Source organism: Nycticebus coucang, chromosome 11 (assembly GCF_027406575.1).
Source record: "Nycticebus coucang isolate mNycCou1 chromosome 11, mNycCou1.pri, whole genome shotgun sequence".
Classification (NCBI taxonomy): Eukaryota; Metazoa; Chordata; class Mammalia; order Primates; family Lorisidae; genus Nycticebus; species Nycticebus coucang.
The window spans coordinates 77,350,801-77,373,339 of NC_069790.1; the positions used below are offsets into that span (position 1 = coordinate 77,350,801).

At 42.2% G+C, this 22,539-nt stretch overlaps 2 protein-coding genes across 3 annotated transcripts in view; one reads left to right on the forward strand and one right to left on the reverse strand.

Annotated features, from left to right (window-relative positions):
• The window catches only part of RINT1 (RAD50 interactor 1), a 42,295-nt gene extending 39,970 nt beyond the window's left edge, over positions 1–2,325 (forward strand). Inside the window, exon 14 of one of the 2 annotated variants that reach the window (XM_053608599.1) lies at positions 209–2,323. In XM_053608599.1, coding sequence (XP_053464574.1) covers positions 209–401 — 193 coding nt within the window. In that variant the 3' untranslated portion in view covers positions 402–2,323. Of the gene's footprint in view, positions 1–208 lie in introns of both variants that reach the window. The other variant, XM_053608600.1, reaches the window with a different exon arrangement.
• LOC128598340 (EF-hand calcium-binding domain-containing protein 10) lies at positions 407–14,057 on the reverse strand (the record flags this gene model as incomplete). The annotated part of the gene is made up of 4 exons (XM_053608702.1): positions 13,942–14,057; positions 3,856–4,020; positions 3,669–3,756; positions 407–536 (listed from the first exon to the last, which is right to left on the reverse strand). Coding segments are annotated over exons 1-4 (492 nt in total), but the record flags the coding sequence as incomplete, so codon positions are not given.
• Between the last annotated feature and the right edge of the window lie 8,482 nt (positions 14,058–22,539).

Here is a 22,539-nt window from a genome sequence, read left to right on the forward strand (position 1 = left end):
AACTCTCTGCACATATGTAGTTCTAACACGTTAAAAGAGCCAAAGAATAAATCCATAGTTTATAATTTATAGAGTATATATGGACCAGGAATGCAGAGAAACTGTTTAGTTTCCACAAATGAAATTGTTACAGGACAATATGGATCATATAGATAATGGAGGTCTCATTTCCCTCTGTTTTTTTTTTTTTTTTTTTTTTCTGAAACAGTGTAAAAGAAGCTTGTATTATTTTGAATTTGAACATCGGCTCTGCACTACTCTTGAAAGATGTATTGCAGTCAGCTTCAGGACAGCTGCCTGCAACAGCAGCATTAAATGAAGTTGGAGTTTACAAACTGGCTCAACAAGATGTTGAAATTCTACTTAATTTGAGGACAAACTGGCCTAACACTGGGAAATAATATAACTTCCAGAAAAAGGATGTTTGGGGTTTTGTTTTTAAGAAAGAGGAAGCTGGTGGCGCCTGTGGGTCAAGGGGTAGGGTGCCGGCCCCATATGCCAGAGGTGGTGGGTTCAAACCCAGCCCCGGACAAAAACTGCAAAAAAAAAAAAAAAAAAAAAAGAAAGAGGAAGCTAGTTGGACTTCAAGTTATCTGATGAAGTTCTGAATTAATGAAACTGGACAACTGGAAACTTTATGGAATCATTTTTATCTTGGATATATGGTATTATTAAAATGCCAACCATATGTCCTGAGTCCTCTTGTTCCTAGGAAAACAAAAACAAAATTCAGAAACCATGAAAACTGAACATAATTCTGTTTACAAATATAAATGCTGAATATATCTATTGAAGAAAATATAAGAGCAGAGATAATATATTATAACCAATTTTCAATTTCCTGTGCTAATAAAAGGAAAATCTGTTGTAGATAATAAAACAACCAATAAATTTTTTAAAAATCACTTTAGATTGTTTAAAATTGATGTTTCTGTGTCTGCTTTGGTAATTTCATTTTATTTCAGTAAGAAAACACATTAGGAGATGGTAGATAAAATAGGATTATTCTTCATTTTTCATAAATGTTCTTTCATTTAAAAATACTTCATATGTGACAACAGGCAACCTTTTTTTTCTGGATGATCGTGCCAGAGCACTCCACCTCAGTTTTTCGCATGTAGCAGGAAATTATATTCATAATTATACATTTTTGTTTAACATTTATGTGGCTGATAATGATATGAAAATATGAAATTTTCAGTGCAGGAGCAGTTTCTCATCCTAGAATCTCAGCACTCTGGGAGGCTGAGGCAGGAAGATCCCTTGAGCTTTAGAAGTTCATGACCAGCCTAAGCAAGACTCTATCTCCTAAAAATAGAAAAGTTAGCTGGTCGTTGTGGTGGGCACCTGTAATCCCAGCTACTCTGGAGGCTGAGGCAGGAGGATTGCTTGAACCTAGGAGTGTGAGGTTACTGTGAGCTAAGCTGATGCCATTGTACTCTAGCCTAGGCAACAGAGTGAGATTGTTTAAAAAAAAAAAAAAACACCTGAAAATTTATTTTTTCTTCTAACCTTTTCCTTGACTGTGGGCCGTATTAAATAGTGGTTTCTTGATCAATAAATTCTCAGACGGTAAAAGTTTTTTAAAAATTAAGCTAGATTTTCCAGAGGCTTTCTGTAACTATTAAACTTTGTTTTAATTAGTTTTTCTCTGACTTAGCATTTAGTACTTTTATTTATTAATTTTTTTATTTTATTTTTTGGAGACAGAGTTTCACTCTGTTGCCCAGGCTAGAGTGCAGTGGCATTGTCACCTCAGAGCAACCTCAGTCTTCTGGGCTCTAACGATCCTCCTGCCTCAGCCTTCTGAGTAGCTAGCTAGGTCTATAGGTGTGCACCAGCAAGTCTAGCTAATTTTTCTTTTTTTTTTTTTTTTTGGTAGAGATAGGGTTGCACTCTCAGGCTGGCCTCCAATTGCTGAGCACCTCCTACCTCCTACCTCAGCCTCCCAGAGTGCTAGGTTACAGACGTGAACCATGGCACCCAGCCCTAGTTAATACCTTTAATCCTGGGATATCTCAAATCTAAAATTGTTGAACCTATACTATTGATAAACATCTACTTTGCAATATATGATTTTGAAGAAGTACTCTGAAATCCTACTACTCTACAGGGGGCCCCAAAGTTTGCCCCGTAAGTTGCCATATGTATACAAGGTAAATGGGAAATGGCAGTTAAATGTCCTTTAGTTACAAAATATTCATTACAAAATTTTACAAAGAGGTGGCTACAAATACAAACATGTATGTATAAATATCTTGTAAAATTTCATAATAAATATAAAAGTACATCTAGGTTTTTGTTTTTTTTTGTTGTTTTTTGAGACAGTTTCACTCTCTTGCCTTGGATAGAATGTCATGGCATCATCTTAGCTCACAGCAACCTCAAACTCTTGGGCTCAAGCAAATAAAGTACATTTAGCTACAGTTTCACATTTGTCCTATGTATGGTGACTTTAGGGGAACCCTGTATATTTTATACAGAGATTTTCTAACTAGTGCGTTAGTAGTTTATCTTGGATATATGGTATCCAAATAACCATTGGCCATTCTATTCTATCAGATTGATGCTGGTTCACCCCATTCTTTGAAAATTGCTGGGGTTTGGCATGAAAGAAAGAATGGAGCTTCCCCTAAAACTTCTTTTTTTTTTTTTATGAGACAGAGCCTCAAGCTGTTGCCCTGGGTACAGTGCCGTGGTATCACAGCTCACAGCAACCTCCAACTCCTGGGCTCAAGCGATTCTCCTGCCTCCGCCTCCCAAGTAGCTGGGACTATAGGCACCTGCAACAACGCCTGGCTATTTTTTGGTTGCAGCCATCGTTGTTTGGCAGGCCCAGGCTGGATTTGAACCCACAAGCTCAGGTGTATGTGGCTGGCGCCTTAGCTGCTTGAGCCACAGGTGCCGAGCCTCCTAAAACTTCTTTAACTCCCAAGATTACCCATCCCAACCTCACACCTGCACACCCCCGTCCAACCCCACTCCAGGCTTGGGGACTTTTGCTGTCACTTCTCCTTGTCCTCACTTTCCAGTCAGCTCAAAGTTTCAGGGGAACAAAATATTTCTTTTAAAGGGTAGGAATGGGCTCGGTGCCTGTAGCTCCTGCTAGGGCACCAGCCACATACACCAGAGCTGGTGGGTTTGAATCCAGCCCGGGCCTGCCAAACAATGACAACTACAACCAAAAAATAGCTGGCGTTACGGCGGGCACCTGTAGTCCCAGCTACTTGGGAGGCTGAGGCAAAAGAATCACTTAAGCCCAAGAGTTTGAGGTTGCTGTGAGCTATGATGCCACAGCACTCTACTGAGGGTGACGTAGTGAAACTCTCAAAAAATAAAAAATAAAGGCTAGGATGGCGGTGCCTGTGGCTCAGTCAGTAGGGTGCCGGCCCCATGTACCGAGGGTGGCGGGTTCAAGTCCGGCCCCGGCCAAACTGCAACCAAAAAACGGCCGGGCGTTGTGGCGGGCGCCTGTGGTCCCAGCTACTCAGGAGGCTGAGGCAGGAGAATCGCTTAAGCCCAGGAGTTGGAGGTTGCTGTGAGCTGTGTGAGGTCACGGCACTCTACCGAGGGCCATAAAGTGACACTCTGTCTCTACAAAAAAAAAGTATGAATTGTACCTCAAATCATTTGTTATTAAAATAGACGTTATTTAAAAATGAACTCACACTTCATCCCTGAATCTATCCAAACTTATTCCACGTCCATCGTCTTTTAAATCTTCATCTGCAGTACAAAGACCCAGCGTTTGAAGAGCTTTGAAAGAATTAGAAGAAATGAAAATTTATAAAGTGAGATTTTCAGCTAGAGGAAGGGAATGACAAACTACTACCTCAATTTATAGAAGATACTGACCTTCTTTATATTGCACAAATGATATGGTGCCTCTTTTGGAAGGGTCCATCATCTCAAACATAGCTACGATGTTAGAGTTATCCATAAACAAAGGAAAAGCTACACCTGTTACTTTGGCAATTCTCAGACGTTCCAATAGAGATATTAAATATTCTCTTGGTTTTTCTGCAAAAGAATAGTTCCAACTGTTTCTGATATGAACTTACAATATGTCATAAATAGAAGTAATCATTTAACAATTTATATTAAACACCGGTGTTTCAAGGAAATTGCTTTCATGAAACTCACAGTCTAGCAGGAAGGCAGACACTGAACAATTAAAAACCTATACAGGTGGCGCCTGTGGCTCAGTGAGTGGGGCGCCGGCCCCATGTGCCGAGGGTGGCGGGTTCAAACCCAGCCCCGGCCAAACTGCAACAAAAAAATAGCCGGGCGTTGTGACGGGCGCCTGTAGTCCCAGCTGCTCAGGAGGCTGAGGCAAGAGAATCGCGTAAGCCCAAGAGCTGGAGGTTGCTGTGAGCCATGTGACGCCACGGCACTCTACCGAGGGCAGTAAAGTGAGACTCTGTCTCTACCAAAAAAAAAAAAAAAAACCTATACAAGTGCCCTATCTCAGATGATTAAGAACAGAAGTCCAGAGACTGGGTCTGGGCATACATTTAAAAAGCTCTCCAGGGCCATTTCTAACATAAAAGCAGTATTGATATATAAAAGGTAAATAGGCAATCTTTTATTTAAGCAAATTTTATTTATTTATTTTTTTGTTTAAATTTTAAGCAATTTTTTCTTTTTGAGACAGAGCCTCAAGCTGTCGCCCTGGGTAGAGTACTGTGGCATCACAGCTCACAGCAACCTCCAACTCCTGGGCTCAAGCGATTCTCCTGCCTCTGCCGCCCCAGTAGCTGGGACTACAGGCGCCCGCCACAACGCCCGGCTATTTTTGGTTGCAGCCTGGTTGCAGCCGTCATTGTTGTTTGGCGGTTGGGCTAGATTCAAACCTGCCAGCTTAGGTGTATGTGGCTGGTGCCTTAGCCGCTTGAGCCACAGGCGCCGAGCCTAAATTTTAAGCAATTTTTAAAATGAAAAATCAAGATCTACTTTTTAGATATAATACAGGACAATCATAGTGAAAAGAAGCCAGTAAAGACAGAGCAGCTGAGACCGGGTGTGGTGGCTCACACCTGTGATCCTAGTACTCTCGGGACAGAGGCAGGAGGATTGCTTGAGCTCAGTTCAAGACCTTCGTGAGCAAAAGTAAGACCCCTGTCTCTACTAAAAGTAGAAAAATTAGTCTGGTGTGTTGGTGGGCACCTATTGTCCCAGCTACTCAGGAGGCTGAGGCAAGAGGGTCATTTGAACCCAAGAGTTTGAGGTTGCTCTGAGCTAGACTGAGGCCATTGCATTCTAATAAATAAAAAAATAAATAAAATGAAAAGATAGAGAAGCTTAGATGGTAAATGCTGCTCCTCCTTCTCTGTCATTTTATTATTTTAATCCTGAACTTCACTCTTTTAATTATTTAAAAAATTTTTTTGTTTTGAGACAGAGTCTCAAGCTGTTGCCCTGAGTAGAGTGCCATGGCATCATAGCTCACAGCAAACTCCAACTCTGGGCTCAAACAATCCTATTGCCTCAGTGTTTTTACTTTTAGTAGACACGGGGTCTTGCTTTTGCTCAGGCTGGTCTCGAACTCCTGAGCTCAGCCTGGTCTTGAACTCTTAAGCTCAGGCTGGTCTCAAACTCTTCCACCTAGGCCTCCCAGAGTGCTAGGATTTAAAAAAGTTTTTTTTTTTCCTTTAATTTTTTTTTTGTAGAGACAGTCTCACTTTATGGTCCTCGGTAGAGTGCCGTGGACTCACACAGCTCACAGCAACCTCCAACTCCTGGGCTTAAGCAATTCTCTTGCCTCAGCCTCCCGAGTAGCTGGGGCTACAGGCACCCGCCACAACGCCCGGCTATTTTTTGGTTGCAGTTTGGCCTGGGCCAGGTTTGAACCCACCACCCTCGGTATATGGGGCCGGCACCTTACCGACTGAGCCACAGGCGCCGCCCTTAAAAAAGTTTTTTTTTAAGTTATGTCATTATTGAGAACTTGATACCGTTCTAAAAATGGAAAAGTATAATAACCCATCACCAACTTTACCACTTCCCTTGTTAGAATTTGTGGCCAATCTTATTTCATTGTAATCCCATCCATACCCCTCTCTTCCTGTATTATTTCAAAGAAAATCACAGTGATCATATTTCATCAACAAGTAGAATGTATTATCTTTAGAAGATAAGGACTCCTTTCCTTTTTCACATTACCACAGTATCATTCATGTACCCCCATTTTTTTTTTTTTGCAAAAATTGAAATGGCCAGGCAATATTCAAATTTCAAATTATCTCACAAATGTCATAAATTATAAGCACTTTATAAAAATTAGTGTTCAAATCAGGTGTGGTGATGCCTGCTTAGGAGGCTGAGGTGAGAGGATCACCTGAGCCCAGGAGTTTGAGACCAGCCTGAGCAACATAGAGAGACCTTGGATCCAAAAAAAAGAAAATTAGTATTCAAATAAGATCCATACATTGTGATATATTATTAAAAAATGTTTAATCGATGAGTAAAAATTTTATATATCATGTATATTATGTTTTGATATATGTATACATTGTGGAATGCCTAACTCAGGCTATTTAACCTTGTATGCATTACTTCACATACTTATATTTATTTTTTGTGGTGAGAACATTTAAAATCTACTTTCTTCTTATTTATTTATTTATTTTTTGAGACACAGTCTCACTGTTGCCCCAGGCTAGAGTGCCATGGTGTGGTAGCTCACAGCCACCTCAAACTCCTGGGCTCAAGTAATCCTCTTGCCTCAGACTCCTGCGTAGCTCAGACTATAGTGCCTGCCACTATGCCCAGCTAATTTTTCTATTTTTAGTAGAGATGGGGTCTTGTTCTTGCTTAGGCTGGTATCAAACTCTTGAGCTCAAGGGATTCTCCCGCCTCAGCCTCCCAGAGTGCTAGGATTACAGGTGTGAGCCACCACACCTGGCCCTACAACAGATCTCTTGAACTTGTCTTTCAAGAGAGGGTCTTGATATATTGCCCAGGCTAGTCTTGAACTTCTGGGCTCAAGTGATCCTCCCATCTCAGCTTCCTGACATGCTGAGATGACAGGCACACATCCTGGTACCTCCCTGTCTTTCATCTTTTTTATAATAGCCCATTCTAATAGCTGTGAGAGAATACCTCATTGTAATTTTAATTTACATTTCCCTGATGATTAATGATGTTGAATTTTTTTTTTTTTTTTTTTTTTACAGTTTTTGAACCCACCACCTCCGGTATATGGGGCTGGTGCCCTACTCACTGAACCACAGGCACCGCCCATGTTGAAAATTTTTTAAAATAACTATTGGCCATCTGTATGCCTTCTTGTGAGAAATGTCTACTCAGGTCGTTTACCCATTTATAAAATTAGTTATTTTTTTACTACTGAGTTGAGTTTCTTATATATTAATATTTTGCATATTAACCTCTCAATCATATGTCTAGTATGTAAACACACATATTCTCCCATTCCACATACAGGTTGTCTATTTATTTAGAGACAGAGTCTTGCTCTGTCTACTCCGGCTAGAGTGCAGTGATGGAGTCATAGCTCACTGCAGCTTTGAACTCCTGGGCTCAAGCAATTCCCCCATCTTGGCCTCCCAAACTGCTAGGATTACAGATGTGTGCCACTACACCTAGTTTCAGATTATGTTTTTAAATATTTAATCTATATATATAGATTTCCCCTCTATCTTCTTCACCTCTTGGAATTTACATGTTAAGTCAGAAGTAGACAGACTTTTAAACAAATTTTAATCAACTATAGCAACATACAGGCTACTAAAGGCAATTATATCATGTACAAAGTCTTCTGTTGATTCTTCCTGAACTACCCTGTTTCCCCAAAAATAAGACAGTGTCTTTCAGGTGTGCTCCCAAAGATGCACTAGGTCTTATTTTCAGGGGACATCTTATCTTTCCTGTAAGTAGGTCTTATTTTCGGGAAAACAGGGTATGTATCAAATATTGAAACAGAAAAAAAGGCCAAGTTTGAATTTGAACTCACTACATTTTTTTTAATTAATATTCATTTATTTTTAATTTTTTTTTAGAGACAAGATCTTGCTCTATTGCCCAGGCTGGAGTGCAGTTGTGCAAACATAGCTCACTGCAACCTCAAACTCCTGGGCTTGAGTGATCATCCTGCCTCCAGCCTTCTGAGTAGCTGGGATTACAGGCACGCAGCACTATGCATGGATAATTGCTTTTATTGCTATTTTTTGTAGAAACAAGATCTTGCTATGTTACCCAGGCCAGTCTCAAATTCTTGGCCTCAAGCAATCATTCTGCCTAGCCTCTCGAAGTGCTAGGATTATAGGCATGAGCCCCTGCACCTGGCTCAACTTTTAAAATTAATAAATTATTTATGTGATAGGTGTGTTATTAGTGTGTGACAATTCCCAGAACTTCCTTTCCTATCTCCTGTTAAAGAGAATTTTGCCTTTATCTACTTAGACTGTCTTCCCCAAGCACATCTTCTACAGGAGTTTTTGCCAGATTCAAGGTTTTTTATGCCAAAGGAAAGAGAATCTTTGAGATGTTAAGTTGGTTGACATAATAAAGAGCTGAAGGAAAAAGGCAAGATAAGGATCAGGAGACAGAAGAGTTGGATGGGCTGAGTATCATAGATTTGGCACCTGGGAGGCTCTGCAGTTATCATGGAGGATACAGTTAGGAAGCAGGAGGAAGGAGTTGTGAGTGGTTTTTATTGTGCATTATGAGTTAGAGTCTCTTCTTTAATTCCTTTCCAATTATTCTTGGTTGCTGGAATGACTGTGCTTCTTTGAGTGCAATTCTGCTTTGAGACTAAGATGGCCATATGAGAGCCTGTCATATTTTACATAATATATCATGTTATATGTATTATAACTAAGAGTCTCAAAGATTGTATATCATTAAACTAATACAAATCAGGCAAGTGGGCTCATGATGTGACTCAGAAAAATCAAGTTTTTATTCAGTTGAGACATTGGCTGCCATGGTACTTTTGTCTTTTCTGTTTTAAATTGTTTGTTTATTTATTTATTTATTAAGATTAAGTCACCCTTGGTAGAGTGCCATGGTGCCACAGCTCACAGCAACCTCAAACTCTTGGTCTTAAGCGATTCTCAGCCTTCCAAGTAGCTGGGACTACAGGCACCCGACACAACGCCAGGCTATTTTTTTTGTTGTAGTTGTCATTATTGTTTAGTAGGCCCAGGCTGGGTTCAAACCTGCCAGCCTCAGTGTATGTGGCTGGCAACCTAACCACTATGCTACGGGTGCCGAGCCTAAATTGTTTATTGTTTTGTTATTCACATTATATTTTAGATACTCATAATTAGAATAATCCAATGTTCCAGTTAGCCTGGGATAGTCCTAGTTTGCTATTGTGTTCTAACATAATTATTGATAGGATCTACTTTCACTCAAAATATCCCTGGTTTGGATGATAAATCATACAGTTATCCTACCTATAAAGAATCATTAGTGAAGATGGGAAGTGTAAGGGATGGTAACATTACGGTCTAAGTTAACGAGGAGCATCAAAATAACAATTTGGCAAAGTCTCAAGAAAATCTGTGGACTCATATATTTTATTATTCTAGTCAAAATTATCATATAGCATATCAAGATGTAAAGAAAATTAGAGAATCAGGCCAAGATGTCCAATACCCAATAATAATTCCAGAAAGAAAAATGTAGGTAAGGGAAGTAAAAAAAAAAACAAAAAACACAACCTAGACTTGAAAAAAAGTCTACAAATTTGAAAAGACCATAAAGTACCTAGCACAATACACACACATTTAAAACAAAAACATCAAATCCACTGCAAAGCATACAAGGATTTAAAATAGCAAGGATAAGATAAAAGGACAATTTTAAAAATAGAAAGAAAAAAATTTTTCTCAGACACAGATCAAGAATCTGGTAACATGACATCAGACTTCTTTAGAGCAACACCAGAAGTTAGAAGATGATGGAACAATGCCTTTAAAATTCTGAGAGTGATATGTCCCAATCTAGAATTGTACCCACTCTAGTTATCAAGTGTGAGTTCTCAAAACCTTACCGCTCAAAGCACACTCTCTCAGGAAGCCACTAAAGGATATGTATGTTCCCTCAGAACAATGATTTTCAACTGGTGTGCCATGAAAACTTTTAAAGATCATTAATTAAATTATTTTCAAAAAATGTTCAAAGCACAATAAGTATATATATATTTTTTTTTTTTGGGGGGAGAACACAGTCTCACTTTAATTGCCCTTGGTAGACTGCCATGGCGTTATAGCTCCACAGAAACCTCTAACTTTTTGGCTCAAGCGATCCTCTTAGTTTGGACTACAGGAGCCTGCCACAATGCTAGTTTTAGAGATGGTGTCTTGCTCAGACTGGTCTCAAACTCCTGAACTCAGGCAATCCACCAGCCTCTGCCTCCCAGAGTGCTAGGATTACATAAGCCACCACGCCCAGCCTGTATATTCCTTTTTTTCTGATGAACATAATTTAAGTGGGGCTCAGCACCTGTAGAACAGTGGTTATGGCGCCTGACACATACGCCAAGGCTGGCGGGTTCGAACACGGCCAGGGCCAACTGCAACAACAACAAAAGAAAATAGCCAGGCGCTGTGGCAGGCGCCTGTAATCCCAGCTACTCAGAGGCTGAGGAAAGAGAATCTCTAAAGCCCAGGAGTTTGAGATTGCTGTGAGCTATGATGCTGCAGCACTCTACCAAGGGCAATGTAGTGAGACTCTGTCTCAAAAACATAACTTAAGTGTGCTGCGGAAGTTTAACCATAGGTTCGAGTGTGCTGTCATATAAAAAAGATTGAAAAACACTGCCCTAGGGCAGTGCCTGTGGCTTAGTGAGTAGGGCGCTGGCCCCATATACTGAGGGTGGCGGGTTCAAACCCGGCCCCAGCCAAACTGCAGCAAAAAAAATAGCCGGGCGTTGTGGCCGGCGCCTGTAGTCCTACTCGGGAGGCTGAGGCAAGAGAATCGCCTAAGCCCAGGAGTTGGAGGTTGCTGTGAGCTGTGACGCCACAGAGCTCTACCGAGGGCGATAAAGTGAAACTCTGTCTCTACAAAAAAAAAAAAAAAAAAGAAAGAAAGAAAAACACTGCCCTAAAAGAAGGGGGTGAGAGTAACAAACAGGCTCTAAACATTAGAGAGGTGCAAAGAGGATTCTTAAGATCACAGTGAAGGGAAACCCTGAATAATAACTGCTTAGCAGGGCAGTGGAGCAATTGGTCCAGACTGGAACAGGAAGACAGAGAGCTAGGGATTGGGGTGGTAATTACCCAGTGAACACAAATGAGAGAAGACCTATTACTTGTGGCAAAAAGGATATGCATGAAGTAGTGATAACAGACATTTAAGCAAAAAAATTAAAATGTAGTATTAATTTCAGAGAAAACAAAATGTAATCATAGTATACTACATGGATTAGTTTGTGGATATTTGCCTAATAATATCAAAAATTCTGAATATTGGTCATACTAAAACTGTGTTTTAAATTTATCAGGAACATAGGAGTGGATGGGAACAGGTGTGTGAAGTAGGTGTAAGAGAGTTAGATTTTCATCTTCCAGCAGTATAAAACTAGTATTTAAAACTAGAGGTAGGGCTCGGTGCCTGTAGCTCAGTGAGTAGGGCCTAGGCCACATACACCAAGGCTGGCAGGTTCAAGCCCAGCCTGGGCCTGCTAAACAACAATGACAACTACAACCAAAATATAGCTGGGCGTTATGGTGGGAGCCTATAGGCCCAGCTGCTTGGGAGGCTGAGGCAAGAGAATCGCTTAAGCCCAAGAGTTTGAGGTTGCTGTGAGCTGTGATGCCACGGCATTCTACCCAGGGTGACAGTTTAAGACTTTGTCTCAAAAAAAAAATTCAATTTAAAAATGTATGTTGATCAGCTGGGCTCGGTGGCTCACGCCTGTAATCCTAGCACTCTGGGAGGCAGAGGTGGATGGACTGCCTGAGCTCAGAGGTTTGAGACCAGCCTGAGCAAGAATGAGACTCCCATCTCTAAAAATAGCCAGGTGTTGTGGTGGGTGCCTATAGTCCCAGCTTTTTGGGAGGCTGAGGCAAGAGACTTGATGGAGCCCAAGAGTTTTGAGTGTGCAATGAGCTATGACTCTATGGCACTCTACAAAGGGTGAAAAAGCGAGAGTCTGTCTCAAAAAAAAAAGTGTTATCAATATTATTATATAATGAATAAACATACTGAATATATCACTTAATTGGGCAAAATTAAAATTTCTCTTAATATATAGTGAGTGTTACTAGAAATTGCTAACATGAATGTCATCATACATTTATTTTGACCAATCAATGCCTCCAAACTAGGCTTTCAGGAATAACAGTTCAGTTATTATATACAGAGAAATTATTGCTGCGTCTAAAGAAAGAAAATTATTTTCATTTTCCTTCTATTTTTTACTATATATATTGATGGCATACAAGTCAGAAGACTATTTTCAACATTACAGTACCAAATACCAGCAAGAGACAGTAGTCACTTTTTTTAAAAAATAGGTTTAAAAAAGTTAGTTTTTTTTTTTTGTTTTTTTTTTTGTAGAGACAGGGTCTCACTTTATGGCCCTCGGTAGAGTGCCGTGGCCTCACACAGCTCACAGCAACCTCCAACTCCTGGGCTTAAGCGATTCTCTTGCCTCAGCCTCCCAAGTAGCTGGGACTACAGGTGCCCGCCACAACACCCGGCTTTTTTTTTTTTTTTTGTAGAGACAGAGTCTCACTTTATGGCCCTAGGTAGAGTGCCGTGGCGTCACACAGCTCACAGCAACCTCCAACTCCTGGGCTTAAGCGATTCTCTTGCCTCAGCCTCCCAAGCAGCTGGGACTACAGACGCCCGCCACAACGCCCGGCTATTTTTTGTTGTTGTTGTTGCAGTTCGGCCGGGGCTGGGTTTGAACCCACCACCCTCGGTATATGGGGCCGGCGCCCTACTCACTGAGCCACAGGCGCAGCCCTTCCTAGTGCATTTTTAGAGAAAGGGAATTCTGTTGTCTTTATTTTTTTTTTTCACTTTCTATTTTACTTGTAATGGCTTTTTAAAAATTGTAATTGCTTTTCTGCTCTAAAACAACTAGAAAGAACTTTATCAACCTATACGTGATCATGTTGGTTGGGCGGTTTTTGGCAAAGTCAGAATGTTGGGCATTTCCATTTCCTTACAGAGAACAGACGATTTTTAGCATTTTGGATATTCCACATGGAGGCCAGCAAGTTACAATTCACCCTGGGAAGGACATAAAACCATTTTCACCGTGATGTAACTTTTTTTTTTTTTTTTTTTTTTCAGTTTTGGCCGGGCAGAGCTTGAATCCACCACCCCCTGTATATGGGGCCGGCGCCCTACTCCTTGAACCACAGAGGCCGCCCTTGATGTGACTTTTTAATCATACACCGCATAAAATTATGAAAGGATTCAGACTCTTAAGGGATTCAGATGTATAAAAACATTTCAGAAAAAGCAGTCTCCTAAAGAATATCATTCTATCTTGCCCTGCCAGGTTGTTTAATTTCCTTACCAAAAACTCTATGGGTGCAAGGGTAGCATTGGAAACATGAATTGCTTGCCAGGCAGAAGGCTGCTTTATATATTATTTATTTAATCTCCCCTACGTTCCCATGAGATCTGTACTGACCTTGAGTCCCTCTTCCAGAGAGGAGACCAAAGTTTAGGGTCTTGCCCTAAGTCATAGTATTATACTCAGGGGTGGGGCCCAGCTGCCGGCTCCTGAGCCTCTCTCCCACTGCCTAAGTCTTGTTTAACTGAGGGTCACAGGGTTAATTAGCGGCAGCGGGGTTCTAGCAGCCCAGAGGCAGGGGAGAGCGCGTGAGAGTGTAGGAGGAAGTTGCGCTGAAGGGGCGCGGGCGTGGAGGTGTGGCTGTACTGCGAAACTCTGGGGACCGTTCCTCAAGCGGAAGCCGGTGGAACGGAAAACTGAGCAGAAGGCAAGACCCTTACCAGGCCGGAAAAAGAGAAGGACGCTGGTGAGATAGTTCAGCAGCTCTGGGATCCGATGTTTTTCCAAATACTGCCGGGCTTGGCTCTCTCGGCTGCTGCCGGGTTCCATGGCTGGGCGTCCGGCCGTTGCCAGGCGACCAGCCGGCGTCGCGGTCGTTTGGCTCCGCCCCTTCCGCGCGGCGTGTGTGGAGGCGGGGCTCCGCGGAAGGGGGCGCGACTGTAGGTGACTCGATAGCAGTATTGTCTGAAGAGAATATATACTGCATGAACAGTTTATATAAAGTTTAAAAACATCAAACTAAATATATGGTTTACAGATTCACACATCTGGAGGAAACTATAAAGAGACAAGGGAATGCTAAACACAAAATTCAGCATAGTGTTTGCCTTGGAGACGGCAAGGAAGGGGCGGGTTTAGGAAGGAATACCCTGGGGACCGCAGTGGTCACCGCAACGTGATTTTTTTTTTTTTTGAACCTGTGTGATGGGTACACAAGTACTCATCAGGTTGTGATTCTTTATACCTTGTGTGTATTTTATAAAATAATCTGATCTGCTCAGCATTTAATAAAAATAATTTTCAGCAGTTGAGAAATAAGAATGTGAAAAGAGGAGACAAAATATCAATGCTGGGAGAGTGAATGAAGTCTGAAACAGAAAGTAGCCACAGCGCAGGGGCTGCGTGGGGACTATATGTCCAACCAGCAGCCCTCCCTTGAGAATGCTGAAGTATCTGGGAGGCCAGAAAAGCCTTGTATGCATGAGTGCCCTGAGCAGGCGGGAGAACTACAGGAGACTTTATAGCTGACGTCTGGGTCCTTGGCCCAACCTTGAGCAAAGAGGAGGGATAACACTCTTGTCCCAAAGTCTAGAGGAGATATCACGAAGAGGGAAGGAACTCTCCCTGAAAAGATTTGAAAAGTATGTGCCCGAATTCAGGAGGATGTTGCAAACTACTCTGCAAACTCTTTAGCAGCAAATCCTTCAGAGAAATCACACGTGGGATTCTCCTCTCCCCAAGCCCACGTAGAATGGATAGAAGAGGATGACAAGATAACATTATCTAAGCTCCTTTATTTGTTCTTTTCTTACAGAGGCGTAGCTGCCTGCCTGTGTGATCCTGGTGACAGAGTTTACTGGATACTCTGGAGCCCGAACCCCGGGGCAGAACGAAGCTGATGCCTGTGGATCACTCTGACTCCTGGTACCTGATGGCCTCTGGGGAGAGTTTGAAAACCACTGATGTGGATGTTACTCTTCAGTGTTTTCTGAGCCAGTCCTTTGGGGACTTGCTTTATGTTCCTTGGTAGAAGGGACAGTGATGTACAGAGAGAAAGCCCTTTCTTTCAAGTCATGCCCCTGAGTGCTTGACCCTTCAGATCCCTTGGGAAAGAGACTCTGGTTCTGATTCAGGGTTAGCACGGCAGAGCCCAGGCTATGGCAACAGGCATGAGACACAGGAGACTGCGGAGAGAACAACAGCTGGGAAAAGCAGAAGGCCACATGTGGTGGCGGTGAGGGGGAGCTTCTCTGTAGGCTGTTGTCACAGTGCCCAAGGCCAGTGTGTCCTGGGGAAAACAAGTAAAAAACATAAGGAACATGCCTTAATGAGGGAGAGATGACTGAGTGCTGGTCCCCTGGACACAGCTTTATGCTCAGTGCTAAAAACATAAGGAATTGGGGCTTCTCCTTGAGAACTTCATTTATTTACTCTTCTCAGTCCTCCAATGAATAACTCTGCTCTTTGTACTCTAGAATCTCAAATGACACTGAAATTGCAATAATCTAATTTTCTCCATCTATGATGCCAAGCTGAAGAGAGCACATTGGGCCCTGATGACATTTCCCAAGTTGCTGGTTATTCTCCGTTCCAATCAATCAGGGCTTTTCTCCACTGAAGGAACGGAGTTCCCTGCTCAGTCTCTCCCAGCATTCCCCAGACAGCCCTGAATCTCTCATTCCCTGGAAATCATGCTAAGGAGAAGTGTCCAGATGCCACCTAGTGGAGGTAGCTATGTTCTGTTGGTGCCATCCCTTAATGAGCCAAACTAAGCTTAATTAATCATAATCTTCAACCTCCATACCCATCTCTCCTTCTTCTTGGAGCCCTGGGCCTTTGCCTCCTCTTCACTGTTAATATTGTGAGTAATCCTTGCAGCAGTTTGTGGGAGTGGCTCTAAGTGGAAGGCATTTGTGCTGTGGTTCTGTCAGAGTTGCACATCAGAATTACCTGGGGGCCTTTGAAAAGTACTTGAACCTGTGCCCATGTCAGGCCACAAAATGAAATATCTTGGGATGGGGCCTGGACATTGGTGGTTTTGTGTTATTTTAAGAGCTTTATTGATGTATAATTAATGTTTAATAAACTGTACACTTAAAATGCAGTTTGATGAGTTTTGTTTTGTGTATATAGTCATGAAATCATCACTACAGCAAGATAATAAACATACCTGCCACTAACCCACTTCCAATCCCATCCCCAGGCAACCACTGACCTACTATCTGTGGCTATAGATTAGTTTGCAATTTCTAGAATTTTATACAAATGGAACCATATGGTATGTACTCTTTGTTTGGTCTGGCTTCTTTCATTCAACATAATTTCCATGTTATATGTATCAATATTTCATTTATTTTAATTGCTGAGTAGGGGTTCCATTTTATGGCTATAGCACTATTTGTTTCCACATTCATCTGTTGATGGACTTTTGGGTTGTTTTCAATTTGGGGCTATTGCAGATAAAGCTGCTATGAACATTCATATACAGATCTGTGTGTGGGAACACGATTTCATTTCTATTGGTAAATACCTAGGAGTGGAATGGCTAGATGGTAGGTACATGTTTAACTTTTTTTTTTTTTGTAGAGACAGTCTCACTGTACCGCCCTTGGGTAGAGTGCCGTGGCGTCACACAGCTCACAGCAACCTCTAACTCTTGGGCTTACGCGATTCTCTTGCCTCAGCCTCCCGAGTAGCTGGGACTACAGGCGCCCGCCACAACTCCCGGCTATTTTTTTGTTGCAATTTGGCGGGGGCTGGGTTTGAACTCGCCACTCTGGGCATATGGGGCCGGTGCCCTACTCACTGAGCCACAGGCGCCGCACCCATGTTTAACTTTTTAAGAAATTGCCAAATTGTTTTCCAAAGTGGCTATACCATTTTACATTCTTCAACAATAGGTACTGAAAGCTTCCCAGGTGATTCTAATGGCAGCTGGGCCTGAGCGCCCGCATTACAGCAAGCTGTGTGACGTGAGGTGAAGGGCTGGGAAGTGCAAATCAGGAGCACTCAGCTTGTGCCTGGTGTGGACTTACCGTCATTCTCAAGCCAGGACATACACTGAAGTCTGCTGGAAGTCTTTTGAAAATGCAGTGTAATCTTACTGCTTTACTTGCCTCGCCTAAAAAATAAGCAATTTAAAAACGAAAATACAGCATCTTCTCCTTTTCCCCTCAGAAAGTCTGATAAAATTGCTCTGGAGGCTGAGCACAGTGGCTCATGTCTGTAATCCTAGAGCAGCAGTTCTCAACCTGTGGTTCGCGACCCACAGGAACTATATTAAAGGGCTGCGGCATTAGGAAGGTTGAGAACCCCTGTCCTAGAGGCCCTAGGAGGCTGAGGCAGGCGGATTGCCTGAGCTCAGGAGTTGAAGACCAGCCAGAGCTAGAGGGAGACCCTGTCTCTAAAAAAAAATTAGCTGGGCTTTGTGGCGGGCATCTTTAGTCCTAGCTATTCGGGAGGCTGAGCCAAGAGTTTGAGGTTGCTGTGAGCTATGATGCCATAGCACTCTACTGAGGGCCACAAAGTGAGACTCTGGCTCAAAAAAGAAAAAAAAATTGCTTTGGGGGTAGGAACACAGGGGCAGGGGTTTGGCTGTCTCAGGCATCACAATTTATTAACAGCTCCCAATGGGGTTCTAGAGCTCAGAAGGATCCACTGTCCTTGTTTGTCCAGGACTGAGGAGTTTCCAGTGCCATGAAACTTTTCATTGATGAAACTGGAAAAATCTCAAGTAAACTGGAACACTTGGTCACCCTATGTGTGGACCACCAGCATAAAGAGCTTGGACTTTGGCATCAGGTAGATTAGTCAATCTGCTTTGGAGTTCAGCTCAGAGTTAGTGTGCTGGGGTGTGTGTGTGTGTGTGTGTGTGTGTGTTGGAGTGGGGGAGGGGAAAGCGAGGAGCCATGAGTGGTCAGAGAAGACTGGAGCTGGTTGCCTCTTCATTTTCTGTTTCAACCAGGGACAGGTTGATGCCTCAGCTAGGAGTTTTGGTTGCTATTAAAAAGGAATAAAAAAATATAAAGAGCAACTTTTCTGAGAAAATATATAGCAAGGCAGTGTACTATAGTAATCCTTGGAGTCAGACTGTCTCCTAGTCTCACCACTGATCATTAATAACTATGTCCTTTGGGGCAAAATGCCTAAATTTTCTGGCTCAGTTTTCTGATGGATACAATGTGGATAATATTTCTCCTTTGGGGACTAAATGAACCAAAATATGTGGCACGTACTAAGTGTTTACTATTATTATCTTAATAGTCTTGTTAAAATGGGAAAGGAAAACTCAGTAATGTACTATAATCACTATACCTATGTCTGTAAGCTGTCCTGAATTGGTTTCCTATAAAAAGATTTTTTTTTTTTTTGAGACAAAGTTTCACTCTGTTGCCCTGGGTAGACTGGTAGAGTGCTATGGCGTCATAGCTCACAGCAACCTTAAACTCCTGGGCTAAAGCAATCCTCTTGCTTCAGCCAATGATGCCCAGCTGGTTTTTCTGTTTTCCTTCTTTTAGTAGAGACAGCCTCATTCTTGCTTAGGCTGTTCCCAAACTTATGAGCTCAGGCAATGTACCTACCTTGGCTTCCCAGAATGTTAGGATCACAAGCATAAGCCACTGTGCCTGGCCACCTATTGAAAGATTTTTTTTTAAAGGTAATATTCAGATTTTGTGTTGTGTCTTTTATTTGCTAACTTATTTTTGAGGGTAGAGTGCCATGGTGTCATCACAGTTCACAGCAACCTCGAACTCTTGGGCGTAAGTGATCCTCTTGCCTCAGCCTCCCAAGGACCTGGGACTACAGGCACTGCCACTACACCCTGCTAATTTTTCTATTTTTAGTAGAAATGGGGTCTGGTTCTTGCTTGGACTGGTCTTGAACGCCCAAGCTCAAGGGATCCACCTGCCTTGTACTCTCAGAGTGCTGGGATTACAGGCGTGAGCCACTGTGCCCAGCCAACACAAATACTCTTTGAGCTTCCAAATCATGTGTATGAAGAATGACATCGGATGATCTATTTTACATATGTATATATATATGAAGGAGTCAAGGACGATTTTTGAAGAGGGTTCCCATTTACTGGCTGTGTAATCTTGAACAAATTACATGATCTCTCTAAACTTTGGTTTTCTCTCCTATAAAATGGAAAGAATAATGTTACATACTTCATAGAGTTAGTTTCAGGAGGAAATTAGAAAAGATGCAAAATACATGATCAATAATGTAATTAGTTTACTATTATACTACCACTACCACCAGCAGTATCTGGGGAATCCACCACCGGGGGAATCCCTGTCCCTTTTCTTTCTTTCTTTTTTTTTTTGTATTAAATCATAGCTGTGTACAATAATGCAATCATGAGGTACAACCTGTCTTTTTTCTTGATGTCAGAACAGTGCATATGGCATAGAGCTGGGGGTCTGTCCTGGGTGTAGGCAGAAAGTCTTTACTCCCCTGGCAAATGGCAGATGGTGGGGCGGAAGTGTGTGCTTTCCTATGGCTAGATGATAGCCGGGTGGCATATAATCCTGTCTTCCCTGAGAATGCGTTTCCCAAAATACTACTATGTTGATATTAGACTTCAGGTGCATGAAGCGATATATGGGCTTTTGTGGGTAGTCCTGAAACCTAATTATCCTTGATATTACATTTAAGACTGTATTTTTTTTTTTTTTTTTTTTGTGGTTTTTGGCCAGGGCTGGGTTTGAACCCACCACCTCTGGCATATGGGACCAGCGCCCTACTCCTTTGAGCTACAGGCGCTGCCCCTTAAGACTGTATTATGAAACATTTGGAGCACAGCCCACGGAGTGGGGATCACTTATACAAAAATGATAGATAATTACTCATATATTATCTTTGAAACTAAGGCATCCAGTTTGCCTTGATACCCTTTTCAAGCAGAAATACATTTAAAAGTAAACGTGCTAAAAGTTGTTGGTATGGAATGGCGGTGAGAGCAAAGTTCTAGTTGTTGGCCTTGTGGGATACATTATTCCACATGGAATTACAGGAACTGATCCAGTATTGTGGGTCATAGCACATCTGCTGCATTGGCTAGAAGCAGCAGTGCACTGGAGCTGACTTGCTGGGCCTCGGGAGAGTCTGTGGAGTCTCTTCCCAGCTCTGTGTTCAGTGAGGTCTTGACATCAGCTATCATGGGCATATTTATACCATGGAAATTTGTACACACTTTCACTCTCACCCCCCAAAAGCCCTGTTGTTTCACATGTAGAAGCACATCACTGTGGCCCTGGCTTCTTCACTTTTTTTTTTTTAGAGACAGAGTCTCACTTTATTGCCCTCAGTAGAGTGCTGTAGCGTCACAGCTCACAGCAACCTCCAACTCATGGGCTTAGGCGATTCACGTGCCTCAGCCTCCCGAGTAGCTGGGACTACAGGCCCCTGCCACAACAGCCAGCTAGTTTTTTTTGCAGTTTGGCTGGGGCAGGGTTTGAACCTGCCGCCCTTGGTATATGGGGCTGGTGCCCTACTCACTGAACCACAGGCGCGGTCCACTTCTTCACTTTTTTTTTTTTTTTGTCTGAGACAGTCTCACACTGTTGCTCCAGGCTAGAGTGCCATGATTCAGCCTAACTCACAGCAAACTCAAATTCCTGGGTTCAAGCAATCCTCCTGTTTCAGCTTCCCCAGTAGCTGGCACTACAGGCACCTTCCACAAGTCCTACTACTTTTTCTATTTTTAGTACAAATGGGATCTTGCTCTTGCTCAGGTTGGTCTTAAACTCCTGACCTCAAGTGATCGTTCTACCTTGGCCTCCCAGAGTGCTAGGATTACAGGTGTGAGCCACTGCAACCAGAACTCATTTTTTTTTTAATTTAACAAACATCTATGGTGTGCCAGCTGTATGCCTGGCACTATTTAGGAACTGAACAGGACTGAACAAGACAGCCCTGGTCCTGCTCCCTGGGAATTTTAAGGGGATCTCTAAAGACAACTTTGGAGTTCAAGTAAACATAAAATATACATGTTTTTGGAATGAAAAAGCCCCAGAATGCCAATGTAACACATATGGTAATCCATATCAAAATTTACAGTACTAAATCTCCATTGGGAAATTTACCCTATGAAGCAGATTGCTTTTAAAGACTTCCCAGGCGTTCCATTTTTAACCACCTCCAGGGATGTAGATTCCACAACTTTCCACTGTAATCAATTATATTTGATCACGTTCACAGTTTTTCTGGCTCTGTATCTTTTAAAGCTTCGAAGCACGGAGCCAAACACTGTACTCAGGTAAACATGAGAGTGAGATCACCTAATGGCTGCCATATATTTCTTAGGCAGCCTGATATTATGGTTACTTAAATTTTTAAAAATACCAAAGCGAGATGAATACATTGTAACAAATTAAAGTTTTACAGATGAATTTATGATGAAAAGAGGCAAACCTATGACTCATCCTACCCTCCATCCCTGTCCTGAGGTACTTTCTCTGCTGGGCCTGGTATCTTGGAATCCTGAACCTCTGAGGGCCTCATTTGATTTCTCTAGGAAATAACCCACTACTGCCCTGCTGGGGGCCTGGGGTGTTGGGGGGAGTAGCCAATAGGCTGCTTATGGGAGGTGAAGGGAGCTTTGGGTGGCGTTTCAACAATCTCATGTGAGGCATTCAAACTGCCATCCCCATTTGACCACCTAATGCATCCCCTTCTCTGAGGTACCTACTGCCCCTGGGAGACTGGGGGAGAAAATGAACTTCTCACTAGTATTCTAATCAAACCATTTCATAACTTTCTGCTAAGACAATTATCACTCTAAGTCTGCCATTTACCAATATGTGTGTGAAAACTTAAATTTAAGAGTGTACAGGCTCGGCACCTATAGCCCAGCAGCTAGGGCGCCAGTCACATAAACTGGAGCTGGAGTGTTCAAATCCAGCCTGGGCCTGCCAAACAACAATGATGACAACTACAACCAAAAAAAAAAAAAGTTGGAGACCAGCCTGAGGAAGAGGGAGACCGTGTCTCCATTAAAAATAGAAAAATAAACTAACAGCAACAACAAAAAAGAGTTCACAGTAACATGAGCATATCTTAAAGTATACAACCTGATAAATATTTCACCAATGAATAGATTCATTTAATCAACTCCCAAGTCAAGATATAGAACTTTTCCTGCATTCCAGAAATCTCTCTTTTGCCCCAAAGTAACAGCTATTCTATAAATCAGTCTGTTTGTATTCATGGCTCTAATTCACCAAGGTTACTTGAATGCCAATTCATTAACTTTTTGTGTGTGTGTGTGAAACAGAGTCTCATCTCACTCTGTTGCCCTTGGTAGAGTGCCGTGG